General features: G+C 35.7%; 1 protein-coding gene across 2 annotated transcripts; it reads left to right on the top strand.

The window, feature by feature from the left end:
• Positions 1 to 12,808: 12,808 nt before the first annotated feature.
• LOC118011502 (DAZ-associated protein 2-like) lies at positions 12,809 to 13,413 on the top strand. Of its 2 annotated transcripts, XM_035006366.1 has the most exons (2): positions 12,809 to 13,097; positions 13,164 to 13,413. In XM_035006366.1, exons 1-2 carry the CDS (start codon positions 12,814 to 12,816, stop codon positions 13,411 to 13,413), a joined length of 534 nt encoding a protein of 177 aa, XP_034862257.1. In that variant the 5' UTR covers positions 12,809 to 12,813. The 2 variants fall into 2 exon arrangements, with proteins under 2 accessions (XP_034862257.1, XP_034862248.1); XM_035006357.1 differs by having other exon boundaries at positions 12,809 to 13,413.
• Positions 13,414 to 17,067: the final 3,654 nt, after the last annotated feature.

Here is a 17,067-nt window from a genome sequence, read left to right as displayed (position 1 = left end):
AACAATTCAATTAAAAAAATCTCAGAAGACCCAAATGGACATTTTTCCAAAGAAGACATACAGATGACCAACAGACACATGAAAAGATGTTCAACATCACTCATCATTGGAGAAATGCAAATCAAAACCCCAATAAGATATCACCTCACACTTGTTAGAATGGCCAAAATAAAAAAGACAAGAAAGAATAAGTGCTAGCAAAGATGTGGAGAAAAATGAACACTTGTGTCAGTGGAAATGTAAATTGGTACAGCCACAGTGGAAATGAGTATGGAGGTTCCTCAAAAAATTAAAAATAAAAATACCATGTGAGTCAATAATTCCACTATTGGATATTTACCCAAAGAAAACCAAAACACCAACTCAAAAAGATATATACACCCCTATGTTTATTTACAATAGTCAAGACATGGAAACAACCTAAGTGTCAATCAATGGATAAATGGATAATGAAAATGTGAGATAGATATAGATATATCACAATATATATGCAATAGAATATTACACAGCCATAAAGAATGAGATCATGCCATTTGTGACAACATGGATGGATGTAGAGGGTATTATGCTAAGTGAAATAAATCATACTGATAAAGACAAATACCATTTTATTCCACTCATAAATGGAATCTTAAAAAATGAATAAACAAAAAGCAGAATCAGATCTATAAATACAGAGATCAAAATGATAGTTGTCAGAGGGGAGAGGGCAAAATTGGTGAAGGAGAGAGAGAGATACAGGCCTCCAGTTATGAAAGAGTAAGTCACGGGAATAAAAGGCACAGCATAGGGAATATAGTCAATGATATTGTAATAGTGTTGTATGGGGACAGATGGTAGCTACACTACACTTGTGGTGAGCATAACATAAGGTATAGAATTGTTGAGGAATGCCTGGGTGGCTCAGTCGATTAAGCTTCTGCCTTTGGCTCACGTCATGATTCCAGGGTCCTGGGATAGAGTCTCCCATCATGCTCCTTGCTCAGCGGAGAGCCTTCTTCTCCCTCTGCCTACCGCTCCCCCTGCTTGTGCTCTCTCTCTCTCTCTAACAAATAAATAAATAAAAACTTAAAAAAAGGTATAGCATTGTTGAATCACTATATTGCACACCTGAAATGAAAATCTCATTGTCAATGATATTAAAAAAAAAAAAAGGAGTATACAGGAGCTTTTAAAAGCCTTTTCCTCCCCCCCACCCCCGAAGTGTGTCATTACTGGGTCTTCATTCTCAAGCTTTTCAACTTGTCTATTGTTTACCCCAATTTTTATCTTTGCCCCATGTGGCAGAGGCTAATGCACTTGCCTTAAAAATTTCCCAACAAATACTCCTCAGAGTAGCTACTTCAGCCATTGCTAGGTACTGAGCTGGGTGAAATAAAGGCAAGCCCTTGGAGCTGATCCTTCAGGAAATTACCAAACGAAGCAAAACCAGTAATTACAATTCTTGGAGTATATGGTTCATTTTCCTCCTCCATCCCTAGGATCCTATACAAGGATGTGGGCTGAGTTCTTTAAGGCTGCCACCAAGCTGTTGAATGTAGGCTCAGGTTAAGGTGGGAAAAAAGAAAAAGAAAAAAAAAAAAAAAGGAACAATGAACCACACAACTCTTAGTGAGATTCAAGTTTGCCTGTTTGTTTGTTTGTTTTTCTTGATGAAGGGTTTTTCAGGTTGCTGTAAACTTTTGATTCATTCCAGAGTTCTTCTAAAGGTCATTATGACAGTTTATCCCAATTTACTTTCTGTTTTTGTGGAACAATGATTTATTGGCATTCCCTACTCCCCCATGTTTGCTGACATCACTGGAAATCTACTTTTAAATAAGTCATAAATTACCTTACTAGGACCTAGAGACTTATATGTAATAATAGTACCACATCAACAGGATGAAATTTGGGAATAATCACTGTTGTAACTTTTTATCTGCACTTTATCAAGACATTAAATTAAATGTTAAATTAGTATCTCAGTGTTTAACTGATTCTACATTCCTATATTAAGGTAATAGAATTATTTTCATAATGATTAGATTTTAAAAGACACCAAAACATAATTTGCATATCAAAAAATTATTACCTTGAAACATTTATTTCAAGGTGCTCAATTTAGATTTGTTAATGTACATGATTGCAAAATTTTCAATATGCAATGAAAATGTGAAAGTATTAATTTGTATAAACAACTCATGTCTACACATTCAAGTTAACATGGATACTTATAACAAGTATGCAAAAATTTTAAAAAAGTAATGCATTTACTTTGAGCACCTATATTCAACCCAGATATGATTTTGTGGGGAAGAGAATGCCTGAAATATCTGAACAAATTGCTAGAGCTAGAAGAAATGAGAGATATTACATAAAGACCACTTAATAGGCTATTGCAATAGTCCAGACAGAATAAGTGCTTAATACATGTGCAAAGAATATTGCAGATATAGGCCCTCTAGAAATTGTCCACTTAGTAGATCACCACTTAGAGCAAACTTTCCCTGAGCTGCAGAATGTGCTTTGCAAATCTTGGGTTCATCCTTTACTAACTATACGATATTAGAAAGTTAACTTCCATGTTTTTTTCCAAAGCTAGAATATGGAGATTATTTACATTTATTTATATTTATTTATATGTATATGTAATGCACATATTTTGGCTTTGAAAAGGGCACAGAGTTTACATATGTGTGTGTGTATATATATATATATATATATATATATATCTCCCTACACACACACACACATGAATATATATACAGGGTGATTGCCACAATTAAGTGAGATAATACATGTAACTGCATTAAACTTTAGTTATTAATACTCAATATTAGAGAAATGTGAGCCTTAAGAGATGAATGACCTTGATACTTAAACAAAAACTATAGTATTGGCATAATCAATATCTACCTTATTATTAAAATCCAAAGAATAATATCAGCATTATACCTCTGAATATTAATATTTTTTATAAAATGCAATAATTATGTTCTATCTCTAATTGTAAACCTTTGTATTGAACCTATGGATTACATCTCCCTGTGAATACAACACATACTTATTGTTTAAAATATGCTGAGGCACCTGGGTGTCTCAGTTGGTTAAGGGGCGAGCTCTTGATTTCAGCTCAGGTCATGATCTCAGGGTCCTGGGATCAAGCCTCATGTTAGGCTCTGCGCTCAGCGGGGAGTCTGCTTGGGATTCTCCCTCTCCCCTGCCCCTCCTCCCCATTCCTGCTCGCTTGGTCTCTCTCTCTCTCTCAAATACATAAATAAACCTTTAAAAATATGCTTACTGAAGCATTCTCTGTATAATTTTTCTTTTGGATTGTTGTTCATAGAGGTTTCATGGTAATACTTTACATTAAATATGTTCAAATTACATATTCAAACTATAATTGCACTTTGTCTTTTGGGCATACATTTCAGTTTAGCTTTTTTTTCCTCTATTGCATTACATTCAGTTACTACTATTACCTCCTGTCTTCATCATTCACTATTTGTGTGACCTTTGGTGAGTTACTTAATCCCTCTGAAACTCAGGCTCTTAGTTTTTTACAAAAGGCATATTAATAGTATCTAACTCACAAATATGTGATGGAAAATGAGTTTTGAAAATTGGTAGCATAATATCTGGCACAGAGCTATTACTCAAGAAATGTGCTTATTCCATGATTTTCTCTAGGATTAGCCCCATGTTGTTAGTCAATAATATCAATTAGAAACTAGCATTACTGCTGAACATTTTTTATTAGTGTTATGTTAATCACCATACCTTACATCATTAGTTTTTGATGTAGTGTTCCATGATTCATTGTTTGTGTATAACACCCAGTGCTCCATGCAGAATGTGCCCTCTTTAATACCCATCACCAGGCTAACCCATCCCCCCACCCCCATCCTCTCTAGAACCCTCAGTTTGTTTCTCAGAGTCCATAGTCTCTCATGGTTTGTCTCCCCCTCCGATTTCCCCCCCTTCATTCTTCCCCTCCTGCTATCTTCTTCTTCTTCTTTTTTTTAACATATAATGTATTATTTGTTTCAGAGGTACAGGTCTGTGATTCAACAGTCTTGCACAATTCCCAGTGCTCACCATAGCACATACTCTCCCCAATGTCTATCACTCAGCCACCCCATCCCTCCCAAACCCCCACCACTCCAGCAACCTTCAGTTTGTTTCCTGAGATGAAGAATTCCTCATATCAGTGAGGTCATATGATACATGTCTTTCTCTGATGGACTTATTTTGCTCAGCATAATACCCTCCAGTTCCATCCACGTCATTGCAAATGGCAAGATTTCATTCCTTTTGATGGCTGCATAATATTTAATGAGAGATTGTTGCCATATTGTAGGAAGGAACTTTTGTCTGAATGAAAGGGAGAAGTCTGAGAGGTGATAGTTGAAATCCCCCTGACAGTTTATTCTTAAAAATAATTAGAGATGACTGAGGAAACTGAGAGCTGGATTCCCCCTCTTCTAGGTACTTTTGTCACAGAGAGACAATGAGAGTAGAACCTTCTGAAAGAGGACCATATGATAGGTGGAGATCAATGAGACTATGTCACTGGGTGGGTTAGATGAATTAAAAAGTAGAGTAACTTGGGGTGCCTGGGTGGCTCAGTCATTGAGCGTCTGCCTTCGGCTCAGGTCATGGTCATTCAGACTGAATTTTCCCTAAAGCATACAAATAAATAATTTCAAAATACAAATATATAATAATTCTGAGAATACTGATGAATTTCTAGCAAAATAATTGAAGTTACTAAGAATACATGTATATGAAGAAATCACAAATATATCTTAGATGACTGTTGATCCATGTTTCTAAACCCAATTTCATTGTGGGAAGGGGGTTCTCCATACCTCCAACAGGCAATTCTCCAACACTAGCTGGGTGTCAAACCATTTGACTTAATTCTGACACTGTCTACCTAAATGTAGCATAAGATCCACAGGTTAAGTGTTCAGTCCTACAAGACTGCCCTCCCCACTTAAGACACCAATTATAAGCTGTGCTTCTGACCAAGTGGCTATAGATTGAAGGTTCCAATGACCCCTTTCTTGGACTTCTGGTGCCAGTCACAAGTCCAGGTTGTTACCTGTACTTCTGACTGAGTGGCTATAAATCAGAGGGTCCCCCATCCTCTGGTTGGATAAATTTGCTAAAGCAGCTCACAGAACTCAAACATTTTACTTATTAGATCACTGATTTATTATAAAAGGATATAACATGGGAACAACCAAATGGAAGAGATGCCTAGAGCATGGTATGGGGAAAGGACATGGAGCTTTTCTGCACTCTCTGGTGTGTTACTCTCTCAGTCCCTCCACTTTTCTCCAACCTGGAAGTTCTCTTAACCCCATTCTTTTGGGTTTATATGGACACCCCATTACATAATCTTGGTTGATTAAATATTTGGCCATTGGCTATCAACTCAAACTCCAGCCCCTCTCACCTCCCAGGAGGTCAGGGGATGAGACTAAAAGTTCCAACTACCTAATCATATGGCTGGTTTCCTTGGAAAACCACCCCCACTCCCCACCCCTACTTTAGGTATAATACAAAAGACACCTCATTGACAAAACAAAAGACACATTAGCAGCTCTCCTCACTTAGGTATTTCCAAGGGTTTTAGAACCTTTATTCCAGAAACTGGGATGAAGAGTAAATGTATATCTCTTGTTATGAATCACAATATCACAACCCAATATTTTGTTCATTTTAAAAACATACTGCAAACCTCTGTGCATGTCTTTATCATTTCAGATACATAAAAAAACATTAAAGAGAAAACAAGTAGATCCTTAGTTCAGAAAACTGAGTGGCTACTAAGCAACTCAGCAAAATTTCTGCACAATTATAATTCATCCCCAGAGTGATCCTACAGTGAAAGTTCCATTATTTTGAGTGAAAGCTGGTACTTACCATAATGGAAGTTTTCTTAGGCCACATTCCATAGACTCTTACTATTTACTTCCCATCCTCTCTTTTATCTTATTTATCCTTTACCATAAGTATTGGGCTCTTCAAGAAAGAATTTAAACAATATTATACCTGCATTTTATTATTATTATTTTTAACTTTTTACTTCTATATAATTAACATAGAATGTTACATTATTTCAGGTGTACAATATAGTAATTCAACAATTCTATACCTTACTCATTGCTCTTCATGATTAGTGCACTCTTAATCCCTTTCACTTATTTCACCCATTTCCCACACCACCACCTCCCCTCTGGTAACCACCAGTTTGTTTTCTGTATTTAAGAGTCTGTTGTGGTTTTGTTGTTGTTGTTGTTTGTCTCTTTTTTTCTTTGATCATTTGTTTTCTTTCTTAAACTCCACATGAGTTAAATCATATACTATTTGTCTTTCTCTAACTGACATATTTCACTTAGCATTCTACCCTCTAGATCCATCCATGTTGTTGCAAATGTCAATACTTCATTCTTTTTTATGGCTAATATCCCATTGTGTATATATACTACATATGCTTTATCCATTCATTTATCAGTGGAAACTTGGGTTGCTTCCATATTTAAGCTATTGTAAATAATGCTGCAATAAACATATGGGAGCATATATATTTTTGAATTAGGGTGTTCATTTTCTTTGGGAAAATATCCAGTGGTGGAATTTCTGGATCATATAGTAATTCTGTTATTATTTTTTTGAGGATCTTACAAAATGTATTCCACAGTGGCTAAATAAGTTTTCATTCCCACCAACAATGCACCAAGTTCCTTTTTTTCATATCCTCACCAACACTCGTGTCTTCTGTTTTGGATTTTAATCATTCTGAGAGGTATGAGGTGATATTTCATTGTGATTTTGATTTGTATTTCCTTGATGATGAGTGATGTTGAGCATCTTTTCATTTGTTGGACATCTGTATGTCTTTTGTTTGTTTTGCCAAAATATCTGTACATGACTTCTGCCCATTTTTAATTGGATTGTTTGTGAGAGTTGAGTTGTATAAGTCTTTTTAATATATATTTTGGATATTAACCTCTTATTAGGTATATCATTTGCAAATATCTTCTCGCATTCAGCAGGTTGTCTTTTTGTTTTGTTGATTATTTCCTTTGCTGTGCAGAAGCATTTTTTTTACTTAAATGTAGTCCCAATAATTTATATTTGCTTTTGGTTCTTTTGCCTTAGGAGACACGTATATAAAAATGTTGCTCTGGCCAATATCAGAGAAATTATTGCCTGTGATCTCTTCTAGAATTTCTATGGTTTCAGGTCTCACATTTAGTCCTTTAGTCCATTTGGAGTTTATATTTGTGTATATTATAAGACAGTGGTCTAGTTTCATTTTTTGCATTAGCTGTCCAGTTTCCCAACATCATGTGTTTTCCCCATTGTATATTCTTGCCTCCTTTGCTGTATATTAATTGACCATATAATTTTGTGGTTATTTCTGGGCTCTCTGTTCTGTTCTATTGATTTGTATCTATCTTTGTGCCAGAAACATACTATTTTGATTGTTGTATAATTTGAGATCTAGGATTGTGATGCTTCCAGTTTTGTTCTTTTTCAAGGATGCTTTAGGCATTCAAGGTCTTTTTTGGTTTCATATAAATTTTAAAATTATTTGTTGTAGTTCTGTAAAAAATGCTGTTGGTATTTTGATAGGGATTCTATTAAATCTGTAGATTGCTTTTGGTAGTATGGACATCTTAACAATATTTTTTTCTCCCAATCCATGAGCATGGAATACCATTCCATTTGTTTGTGTCATCTTCAATTTCTTTCACCAATGTTTTATAGTTTTCAGAGTACAGGTCTTTCACCTCTTTGATAGGTTTATTCCTAGGTGTCATATTATTTTTGGTGCAATTGTAAATAGGATTGCTTTCTTAATTTCTTTTTCTGCTGCTTCATTATTGGTGTATAGAAATGCAACAGATTGGGTGCCAGGGTGGCTCAGTCAGTTAAGCATCTGCCTTCAGCTCAGGTCATGATCCCAGGGTCCTGGATCGAGCCTTACATCTGGCTCCCTGCTCCTCGGGGAGCCTGCTTCTCCCTCTCCCTGTGCCTGCCACTCCCCCTGCTTGTGCTCTCTCTCTCTGACAAATACATAAATAAAATCTTTTTTAAAAAAGAAATGCAACAGATTTCTGCACATTGATTTTGTATCCTGTGATTTTACTGAATTTGTTCGTCAGTTCTAGCAGTTTTTTGGTGGAGTCTTGATCTGCAAATAGTGTGAGTTTTACTTCTTCCTTACCAATTTGGATGCCTTTTATTTCTTTTTGTTGTTATGATTGCTGTGGATAGGATGCCCAGTACTAAGTTGAAAAAAAACTGGTGAGAATAGACATCTTGCCTTATTCCTGACCTTAGAGGGAAAGCTCTCAGTTTTTCCCCATTAAGGATAATGTTAGCTTGGGTTTTTCTTATGTGGTCTTTATTATGTTGAGTTACACTCCCTCAAAACCTACTTTGTTTTGAGGGTTTTTTTTTTTTTTTTAATCATGAATAGATGTTGTACTTTGTCAAGTACTTTTTCTGCATATATTGAAATGATCATATGGTTTTTATCCTTTCTCTTATTGATGTGATGTATCATATGATTGATTTGCAAATATTAAACCAATCTTTCATCCCAGGAATAAATCCCATATAATCATGGTGAATAACTTTTTAAATGTACTATTAGATTTGGGTTGGTATAATTTTCTTCAAGATTTTTGCATCTATGTTCATCAGAGATATTGACCTCCAGTTCTCTTTTTGTCCTAATGACTATTTTTAGTTTTAGTATCAGGGTAATGCTGGCCTCATAGAATGAACTTGGATACTTCTCTTTCTCTTGTATTTTTTAAAATAATTTGAGAGGAAGGCATTAACTCTTTTTTTAATGTTTAATAGAATTCATCTGTGAAACCATCTGGTCTTAGATTTGGTATGTTGGGAGTTTTTAAATTACTGATTTAATTTCATTGTTGCTAATCTGTCTATTCATATTTTCTATTTTTTTTATGATTCAGTTTTGAGAGGTTATATGATTCTAGGAATTTATCCATTTCTTCTAGGTTATCTAATTTGTTGGCATGTAATTTTTCATAATATTCTCTTATAATCTTTTGTATTTATGTGAATTTGGCTGTTTTTTCTCCTCTTTCATTACTGATTTTATTTATTTGAGTCTCCTCTCTCTCTCTATCCCTCTCTCCCCCTTCTCTCTGTTGATGAGTCTGGCTAAAGTTCTATCAAATTTGTTGATCTTTTCAAAGAACCAGATTCTGGTTTCATTGATTTGTTCTATTGTGGGGTTTTCTTTTTTTTAGCTTATATTTATTTTTTTCTGCTCTAATATTGTTTTTCCTCCAAATTTTTATTTGAATTCTAGTTAGTTAACATGCAGTAAAATATTAATTTTAGGAAATAGAATTTAGTGATTCATCACTTACCTACAACACCCAGTGCTCATCACAAGTGCCCTCCTTAATACCTATCACCTATTTAACCCATCCCCCCCACCCACCTCCACTCTAGTAACCTTCAGTTTGTTCTCTATAGTTAAGAGTCTGTTTCTTGGTTTGCCTCACTTGCCCCTCCCTGCCATGTTTATTGCTCATTAAAATCATATGGTATTTGTCTTTCTCTGACTGCCTTATTTCCCTTAGCAGAATACTCTCTAGCTCCATCCACGCCCTTGCAAATGGCAAGATGTCATTCTTTTTTACGGCTGAGTAATATACCATTTTATCTTTATACCACATCTTTATTCATTCATCAGTCAATTGACATTTGGGCTCCTTCCATAATTTGGCTATTGCTGATAATTTTGTTATAAATATTAGGGTGCATGTATCCCTTCAAAAAAAAAAAAAAAAACCTTCAGTATTTTTGTATCCTTTGGGTAAATACATAGTAGTGCAATTTCTTAATTGTAGGATAGTTCTACTTTTTACTTTTTGAGGAACTTCCATACTGTTTTCCAGAAAGGCTGTACCAGTTTGCATTCCAGTAACAGTGTAAGAGGGTTCCCCTTTCTCCACATCCTTGCCACACCTATTATTTCCTGTGTTGTTAATTTTAGCCATTCTGACTGATGTGAAGTAATATCTCATTGTAGTTTTGATTTGTATTTCCTTGATGATGAGTGATGTTGAGCTTCTTTTCATGTATCTGTTAGCCATCTGGGTGTCTTCTTTGGAAAAATGTCTATTCATGTCTTCTGCCCATTTCTCAACTTCATTGTTTTTTTGGTGTTGAGTTTGACAAGTTCTTTATAGATTTTGGATACTAACCCTTTATTTGATATGTCATTTGCAAATATCTTCTCCCATTGCATAGGTTGCCTTTTAGTTTTGTTGTTTCCTTTGCTATGGAGAAGCTTTGTATTTTGATGAAGTCCCAGTAGTTTATTTTTGTTTTTATTTCCCTTACCTCAGGGGACATATCTAGTAAGAAGTTGCCATGGCTAATGTCAAAGAAATTGCTGCCTGTGTTCTCCTCTAAGATTTTCATGGTTTCCTGTCTTACATCTAGTTAGTCCCTCTCATTTTCCCAGCCAATGGCTTTGGGAAAGTGTTCTCCTTGTGCATATCCCTGTATGCTCCACTTTTTATCATGTTTCTCTGCAACCAGGGCTCCCTCCCTTCCACAGCACCAAAGATCTCTTTCTCCCCCAAACTACACCTCTGTACTTCCTACCTTCCTCAGTGTGGCACCTTCTCTCCTTTTAGTTGTGTGTCGGTTCTCAGGTTGATTCCTTGGGTATTCAGAATGATTTTATAATTATCTGGTAGTGTTTGAGGGATGAGACAAGCCTAGGGTCCTCCTACTACACTGCCATCTGAACTCTCTCCCCTACATCAACATATTTATGAGACATCTAAATAAACTCTCTAGATAGACATAAATAAGAATAAGAACAGGATTTTTTTTTTAACCTAGAAGAGTTCTAAGTATCTATAAAATCAAAAGCAAACCTAATACTAAGGTTGAAACATTAAAAACAATTTGTAGACAAATTGTCTATGTTAACAATTATTGCACATTGAACATAAACTACATTTTCTTAACTTTAGTGTCTAGACAGGGGTGTTTGTTATCACCACTTTTTTTTCAACAATGCTCTGAAATCCTAATCAGTAATTTAAGGCAAGAAAAAAATTAGTTATGGAACTGGAAAGGGTAATATGATTTTACACATAGATACTCAAAACAATTTATGGATAAATCATAGAATTAAGTAAAAGGTTCTGTAAGGTGGCTAGATATAAATCTCTATACAAAATCAAATTGTATTTCTATATACCAAAAATTAACAGGAATAAAATATAATTTTTAAAAAGTATTGGAGAAATCTATACCTTCAATGCCATCCTGATCAAAATTCCAATGACATTCTTCAAAGTGCTGGAACAAACAATCTTAACATTTGTATGGAATCAGAAAAGACCCCAAATTGCCAGGAAATGTTGAAAAAGAAAAACAAAGCTGGGGCATCACGTTGTCCAATTTCAAGCTATATTACAAAGCAGTGATCACCAAGACAGCATAGTACTGGCACAAAAACAGACCTATAGACCAATGGAACAGAATAGAGAACCCAGAAATGGACCCTCAACTCTATGGTCAAATAATCTTCAACAAAGCAGTAAAAAAATGCAATGGAGAAAAGACAGTCTCTTCAATAAATGGTGCTGGAAAAATTGGACAGCCACATGTAGAAGAATGAAACTCAACCATTCTCTAACACCATACACAAATATAAACTCAAAATGGATGAAAGACCTCAATGTGAGACAGGAATCCATCAAAATCCTAGAGGACAACATAGGCAGTTACCTCTTTGACATCAGCCACAGCAACTTCTTTCAAGATACATCTCCAAAAGCTAGTGAAACAAAAGCAAAAATGAACTTTTGGACTTCATCAAGATAAAAGGCTTCAGCACAGCCAAGGAAACAGTCAACAAAACAAAGAGGCAACCACAGAATGGGAGAAGATATTTGCAAATGACACTACTGACAAAGGGCTGGTATCCAAGATCTATAAAGAACTTCTCAAACTCAACACCCAAAAAACAAATAATCAAGTCAAAAAATGGGCAGAAGATATGAAAAGACACTTCTCTGAAGAAGACAAATGGCTAACAGACACATGAAAAAATATTCATCATCATTAGCCATCAGGGAAATTCCAATCAAAACCACATTGAGATACCACCTTCCACCAGTTAGAATGGCAAAAATGGACAGGAAGAGAAGCAAATGTTGGAGAGGTTGTGGAGAAAGGGGAGCCCTCTTACACTGTTGGTGGGAATGCAAGTTGGTACAGCCACTTTGGAAAACAGTGTGGAGGTCTCTCAAAAAATTAAAAATAGAGCTACCCTATGACTCAGCAATTACACTCCTGGGTACTTACCCCAAAGACACAAATGTAGTGAAAAGAAGGGCCATATGCACCCCAATGTTCATAACAGCAATGTCCACAATAGCCAAACTGTGGAAAGAGCTGAGATGCCCTTCAACAGATGAATGGATAAAGAAGATGTGGTCCATATATACAATGGAATATTACTCAGCCATCAGAAAGGATGAATACCCAACTTTTACATCAACATGGATGGGACTGGAGGGGATTATGCTCCGTGAAATAAGTCAAGCAGAGAAAGTCAATTGTCATATGGTTTCACTTATTTGTGGAACATAAGGAATAGCATGGAGAACATTAGGAGAAGGAAGGGGAAAATGAAGGGGGGAAATTGGAGGGAGAGATGAACCATGAGAGACTATGGACTCTGAGAAACAAACAGGGTTTTAGAAGGGAGGGGATGGGGCATGGGTTAGCCCGGCGATGGGCATTAGGGAGGGCACGTACTGCATGGAGCACTGGGTGTTATACAAAAACAATGGATCAGACACCAAGCTGAACCGTACCAGCAGCCACCATAAACAGCAACGGCAATATCCAATGCAGCCAACCTGCCCTGTGCAGCCTCCTGGGAACCCAGTGTACCCTCAGACCTTGCATATTCCTCATGCTCCACCCTATACTGATGCTCCACCTGCCTACTCAGAGCTCTATCGTCCGAACTTTGTGCACCCAGGGACTGCCACAGTCCCCACCACGTCAGCTGCATTACCTGGTGCCTCACTGTATCCTCCCATAGCCCAATCTGTGGCTGTTGGACCTTTAAGTTCCACAATCCCTATGGCTTATTATCCAGTTGGTCCCATCTATCCACCTGATTCAGCAGTGCTGGTGGAAGGAGGGTATAATGCAAGTGCCAGATTTGGAGCTGGGGCTACCGCTGGCAACATTCCTTGTCCACCCCCTGGATGCCCTCCCAACGCTGCTCAGCTTGCAGTCATGCAGGGAGCCAATGTCCTCATAACTCAGCGGAAGGGAAACTTCTTCACGGATGGCTCAGATGGTGGCTACACCATCTGGTGAAGAACCAAGGCCACCTCTGTGTCGGAAAGACATCACATACCTTCAGCACTTCTCACAATGTAACTGCTTTAGTCATATTAACTTGAAGTTGCAGTTTAGACACATGTTGTTTGGGTGTCTTTCTGGTGCCCAAACTTTCAGTCACTTTTCAAACTTAATAAGGATCCATGTAATGGTAGCAGTACCTCTTTAAAGCATTTTGAGGTAGGGGAGGCATCCATTCATAAAATGAATGTGGGCAAAGCAGCCCTAAGGATCTTCCTTTAATTCCTCTGGAGTAATACTGTACCATACTGGTCTTTGCTCTTAGTTAATAAAACATCAAATTAGATTTGGAGGGAACTTTAATCTTCCTAAGAATTAAAGTTGCTAAATTATTCTGATTGGTCTTTAATCTCCTTTAAGTCTTTGATTTCTATTACTTGTTATAAATGAAACACATTAGTTGTCTGCCCTTCCCTCCTTTCCATCCTTTGCCCCATGTCCCACCCTCACCTCTAGTCTCTTCCAGTTCCTTCCTGCCAATCTCCATTGAATCAATGGTGCAGGATAGAAAGCCAGTCAGACTAACTTCCTTCTCTCTTTGCACTTGTCCCCACTTGCCATCTTTTAACTAGTCTTTCACAAGGATCTTCTGAAACCCCCTCTGTGCTCCAAGCACAGGCCCCATTACTTCTGCTTTTGCATCTCCTCAGGCAAAAGTGGAGGGTGCCTTTTTGATGCTCCTCATAGGTTGTTTCTTCATCCATGAACCAAACCCCAATTTGCTTCGGTGACAGAAAAACAGAGCTCTATTTGAACAAAGGGTATCAATGCAAACTGTACTGTAAACAGGTTTGTTTAAAATGTGGGGGCAAGGAGAAGGATGTATTTCAAAAGCCTGATGATGTCAGAGTCAAATTAGGGGATGTTTTCCCATCCAAAAATTGGTTACTCTTCATTGTCAGAGTATCTGATGTAGGCCCTCGTGGCTCCTGAGAATTCCTCAGCTGGGTTAATGGGGTCATGTTATGAATCCCTCACTACAAAATGACTCGGGTCCAGTGAAATCTCATTAGCGTTAAGAATATTTCAGGGACCCTTAATATTTTGATTTTTGTTTTCTGAAATTGGATATTATTTTATAATTTCAGTTCATCTAAATTTTGTGTTCTGTCCATGTGATGTTTGACTGTACCATTGACTGTTATGGAAGTTCAGCGTTGTATGTCTCTCTCTACATTGTGGTGCACTTAACTTGTGGATTTTTTATACTAAAAATGTAGAATAAAGACTATTTTGAAGATTTGAATAAAGTGATGAAGTTGCATTACAAAAAAAAAAAAGGATCACGGATCACCACATCTAAAGCTAATGATGTATTGTATGGTGACTAACATAACATAATAAAATTTAAAAAAATAAAATAAAAAGGTATTTGCAATTACATTAGAATGTAAATTGTACTTAACAGAAAATTTACCTTTATGAAGAAGTTACAAAACATTATTAAAAGAGATTAAAGAATACTTAAATAGTGTTGATGTTATAGACTGAATTGTGCTTCCCCAAAATTCATATGTTGAAACCCTAACTACTAGTATAAATATATCTGAAGATAGGGATTTAAAGAGATAATTAAGGTTAAATGAGTTCATAATGTTGTGGCCCTAATTCCATTGGACTGGAGTTTTGTGAGAAGAGCAAAAGACCCCAGAGATGTTTATCTCTTTCTCTCTATGCATGCATACAGAAGAAAAGCTATGTGAGCATATAAAAAGAATGTGGTTGTCTGCAAGCCAGAAAGAGAGGTCTCACCAGAAAGCAACTGATGGCACCTTGATCTAAGATTTCCAGGCTCCAGAACTGTGAGAAAATAAATTTCTCTTATTTTAGACACCCAGTCTGTGGTATTTTGTAGTGGCTGCCCTAGCAAACTAACACTGGTGAGATATATGATTTCCTAGAGTGCAGAGTCAACTATTTTAGGACATAGAAACTAGATTTTAAAGACTCCTAGATTCAGTTCAATTCCAATAAAAAATATTAGTAAGGTGGGTTTTTTTGGTGTAACTTGATAATCTGATTTTGAAATTTATACTCAAGTGTAAATGTCCAAAAATAGCCAGAACACATATAGAAGAAAAACATAGTAGAAAGATTTGCCTAGCCAGGTATCAAACATTTTTTTAAACTATATCAAGTTAGTATAAGGTCATGCTGAAAAGATAAACAGACTGATAAACTGAAAAGAATAGGGGACTCAGGAATAGAACCATATATAATTGTAAATTTGATGTATAATAAAATGGAAAGATTAGATTTTTCTATAATGTTAATATGACAATTGCTTGACCATATGTTTTAAAAAATTAATTCGAGCATGTATTTTATGCCATGCATTTAAAATTTGATTTTAGGTAGATAAAAAATTTAAGTGAAAAACAAAACTATTATCTTTTAGAAAAACACACAGAAGAATAATTTTATGAACTCAGAGAAGAGAAAATAGAAAATGAAAAACTCATAAATTCTAAAAATTAAAAAAGTAAATCATTTTAGTATGATTTTATCATATTAAAATTAATAATAACTTCTTTTCATCAAAATGCACCATAGAGAAAATAGACAAACCTTAAGCTAGAGAATATATTTAAAAAAAATTAACTGGCAAACAACTTGTATTCATATCACATAAGAACTCTTCACAGTAACCCAGAAAAAGTACTTTAGACATTGACAAACTGATACAAAAATTTATGTGAAAATAACAAGGGCCAAGAATAGCTAAAATATTCTAGAAGAGTATGGTCAAAAGACTTCTTCTACTAAGTATGCAGACGTATTATAAGATACAGTTATTAAGGTGGTGTGAATTTGATGCAAGGATAGACAAATAGACCAATGAAATAGAATAGACATGTTAGAATTAAACTGTATATATAATAGATATAGATAGATAGATGATGGTGGTAGGTAGATGATAGATACCTGATAGATAGATGATAGATAGATAAAGGTGTCACTGTAGATCAATGGAGAAAGATACACCTTCAATAAATAATTATGATTCAGTTGCATATCAACATGAAAAATAAATAAAATTTGGTCTCTACCTACACCATTCATGATAATCTATCCCAGGTAGTGTGTAGACAAAGTTGTGAAAGGCAAAAAATAAGGCTTTTAGAAGATAATGCAAAAGAATATCTGCACAATCTTGGGTAGGGAAAGATATTTTTAAGAACAGGAAACAATAACCTAAAAAAAGATGTTGAATCAAACTAAGTTAAAATTATGAATCTATGTTCATAAAAGTAACCACTAAGAAAATGAGAAGACAAAACTGAAATTGGGAGAGGAATGATGTTTGTAACACTATCATCAAAAAAGGGCATATATCTAGAATATATTGAGTACCCATAAATTTGTATGAAAACAACCAACCTTATGAAAAATTGGACAAGAGATTTAAGCAGACACTTCATAAGAGAGGAAAACTGAGTGGCAAATATATGTCTAAAAAGATGTTCTGTCTAAATAGTAAGTTGGATATGGAAATTAAAACCAAAAGGAGATGTCATTTTATATCCATCAAGGTGGCAAAAATGTTAAAACTATCAAGATTGGTGAGAATATGGACTAAATGTGTACATTTATACAATGCGGTGGAAG

This window comes from Mirounga leonina, unplaced genomic scaffold (assembly GCF_011800145.1).
Source record: "Mirounga leonina isolate KUSES-001 unplaced genomic scaffold, KU_Mleo_1.0 Mir_101664, whole genome shotgun sequence".
Taxonomy (NCBI): Eukaryota; Metazoa; Chordata; class Mammalia; order Carnivora; family Phocidae; genus Mirounga; species Mirounga leonina.
This window is presented reverse-complemented; position numbering and strand designations above follow the sequence as displayed.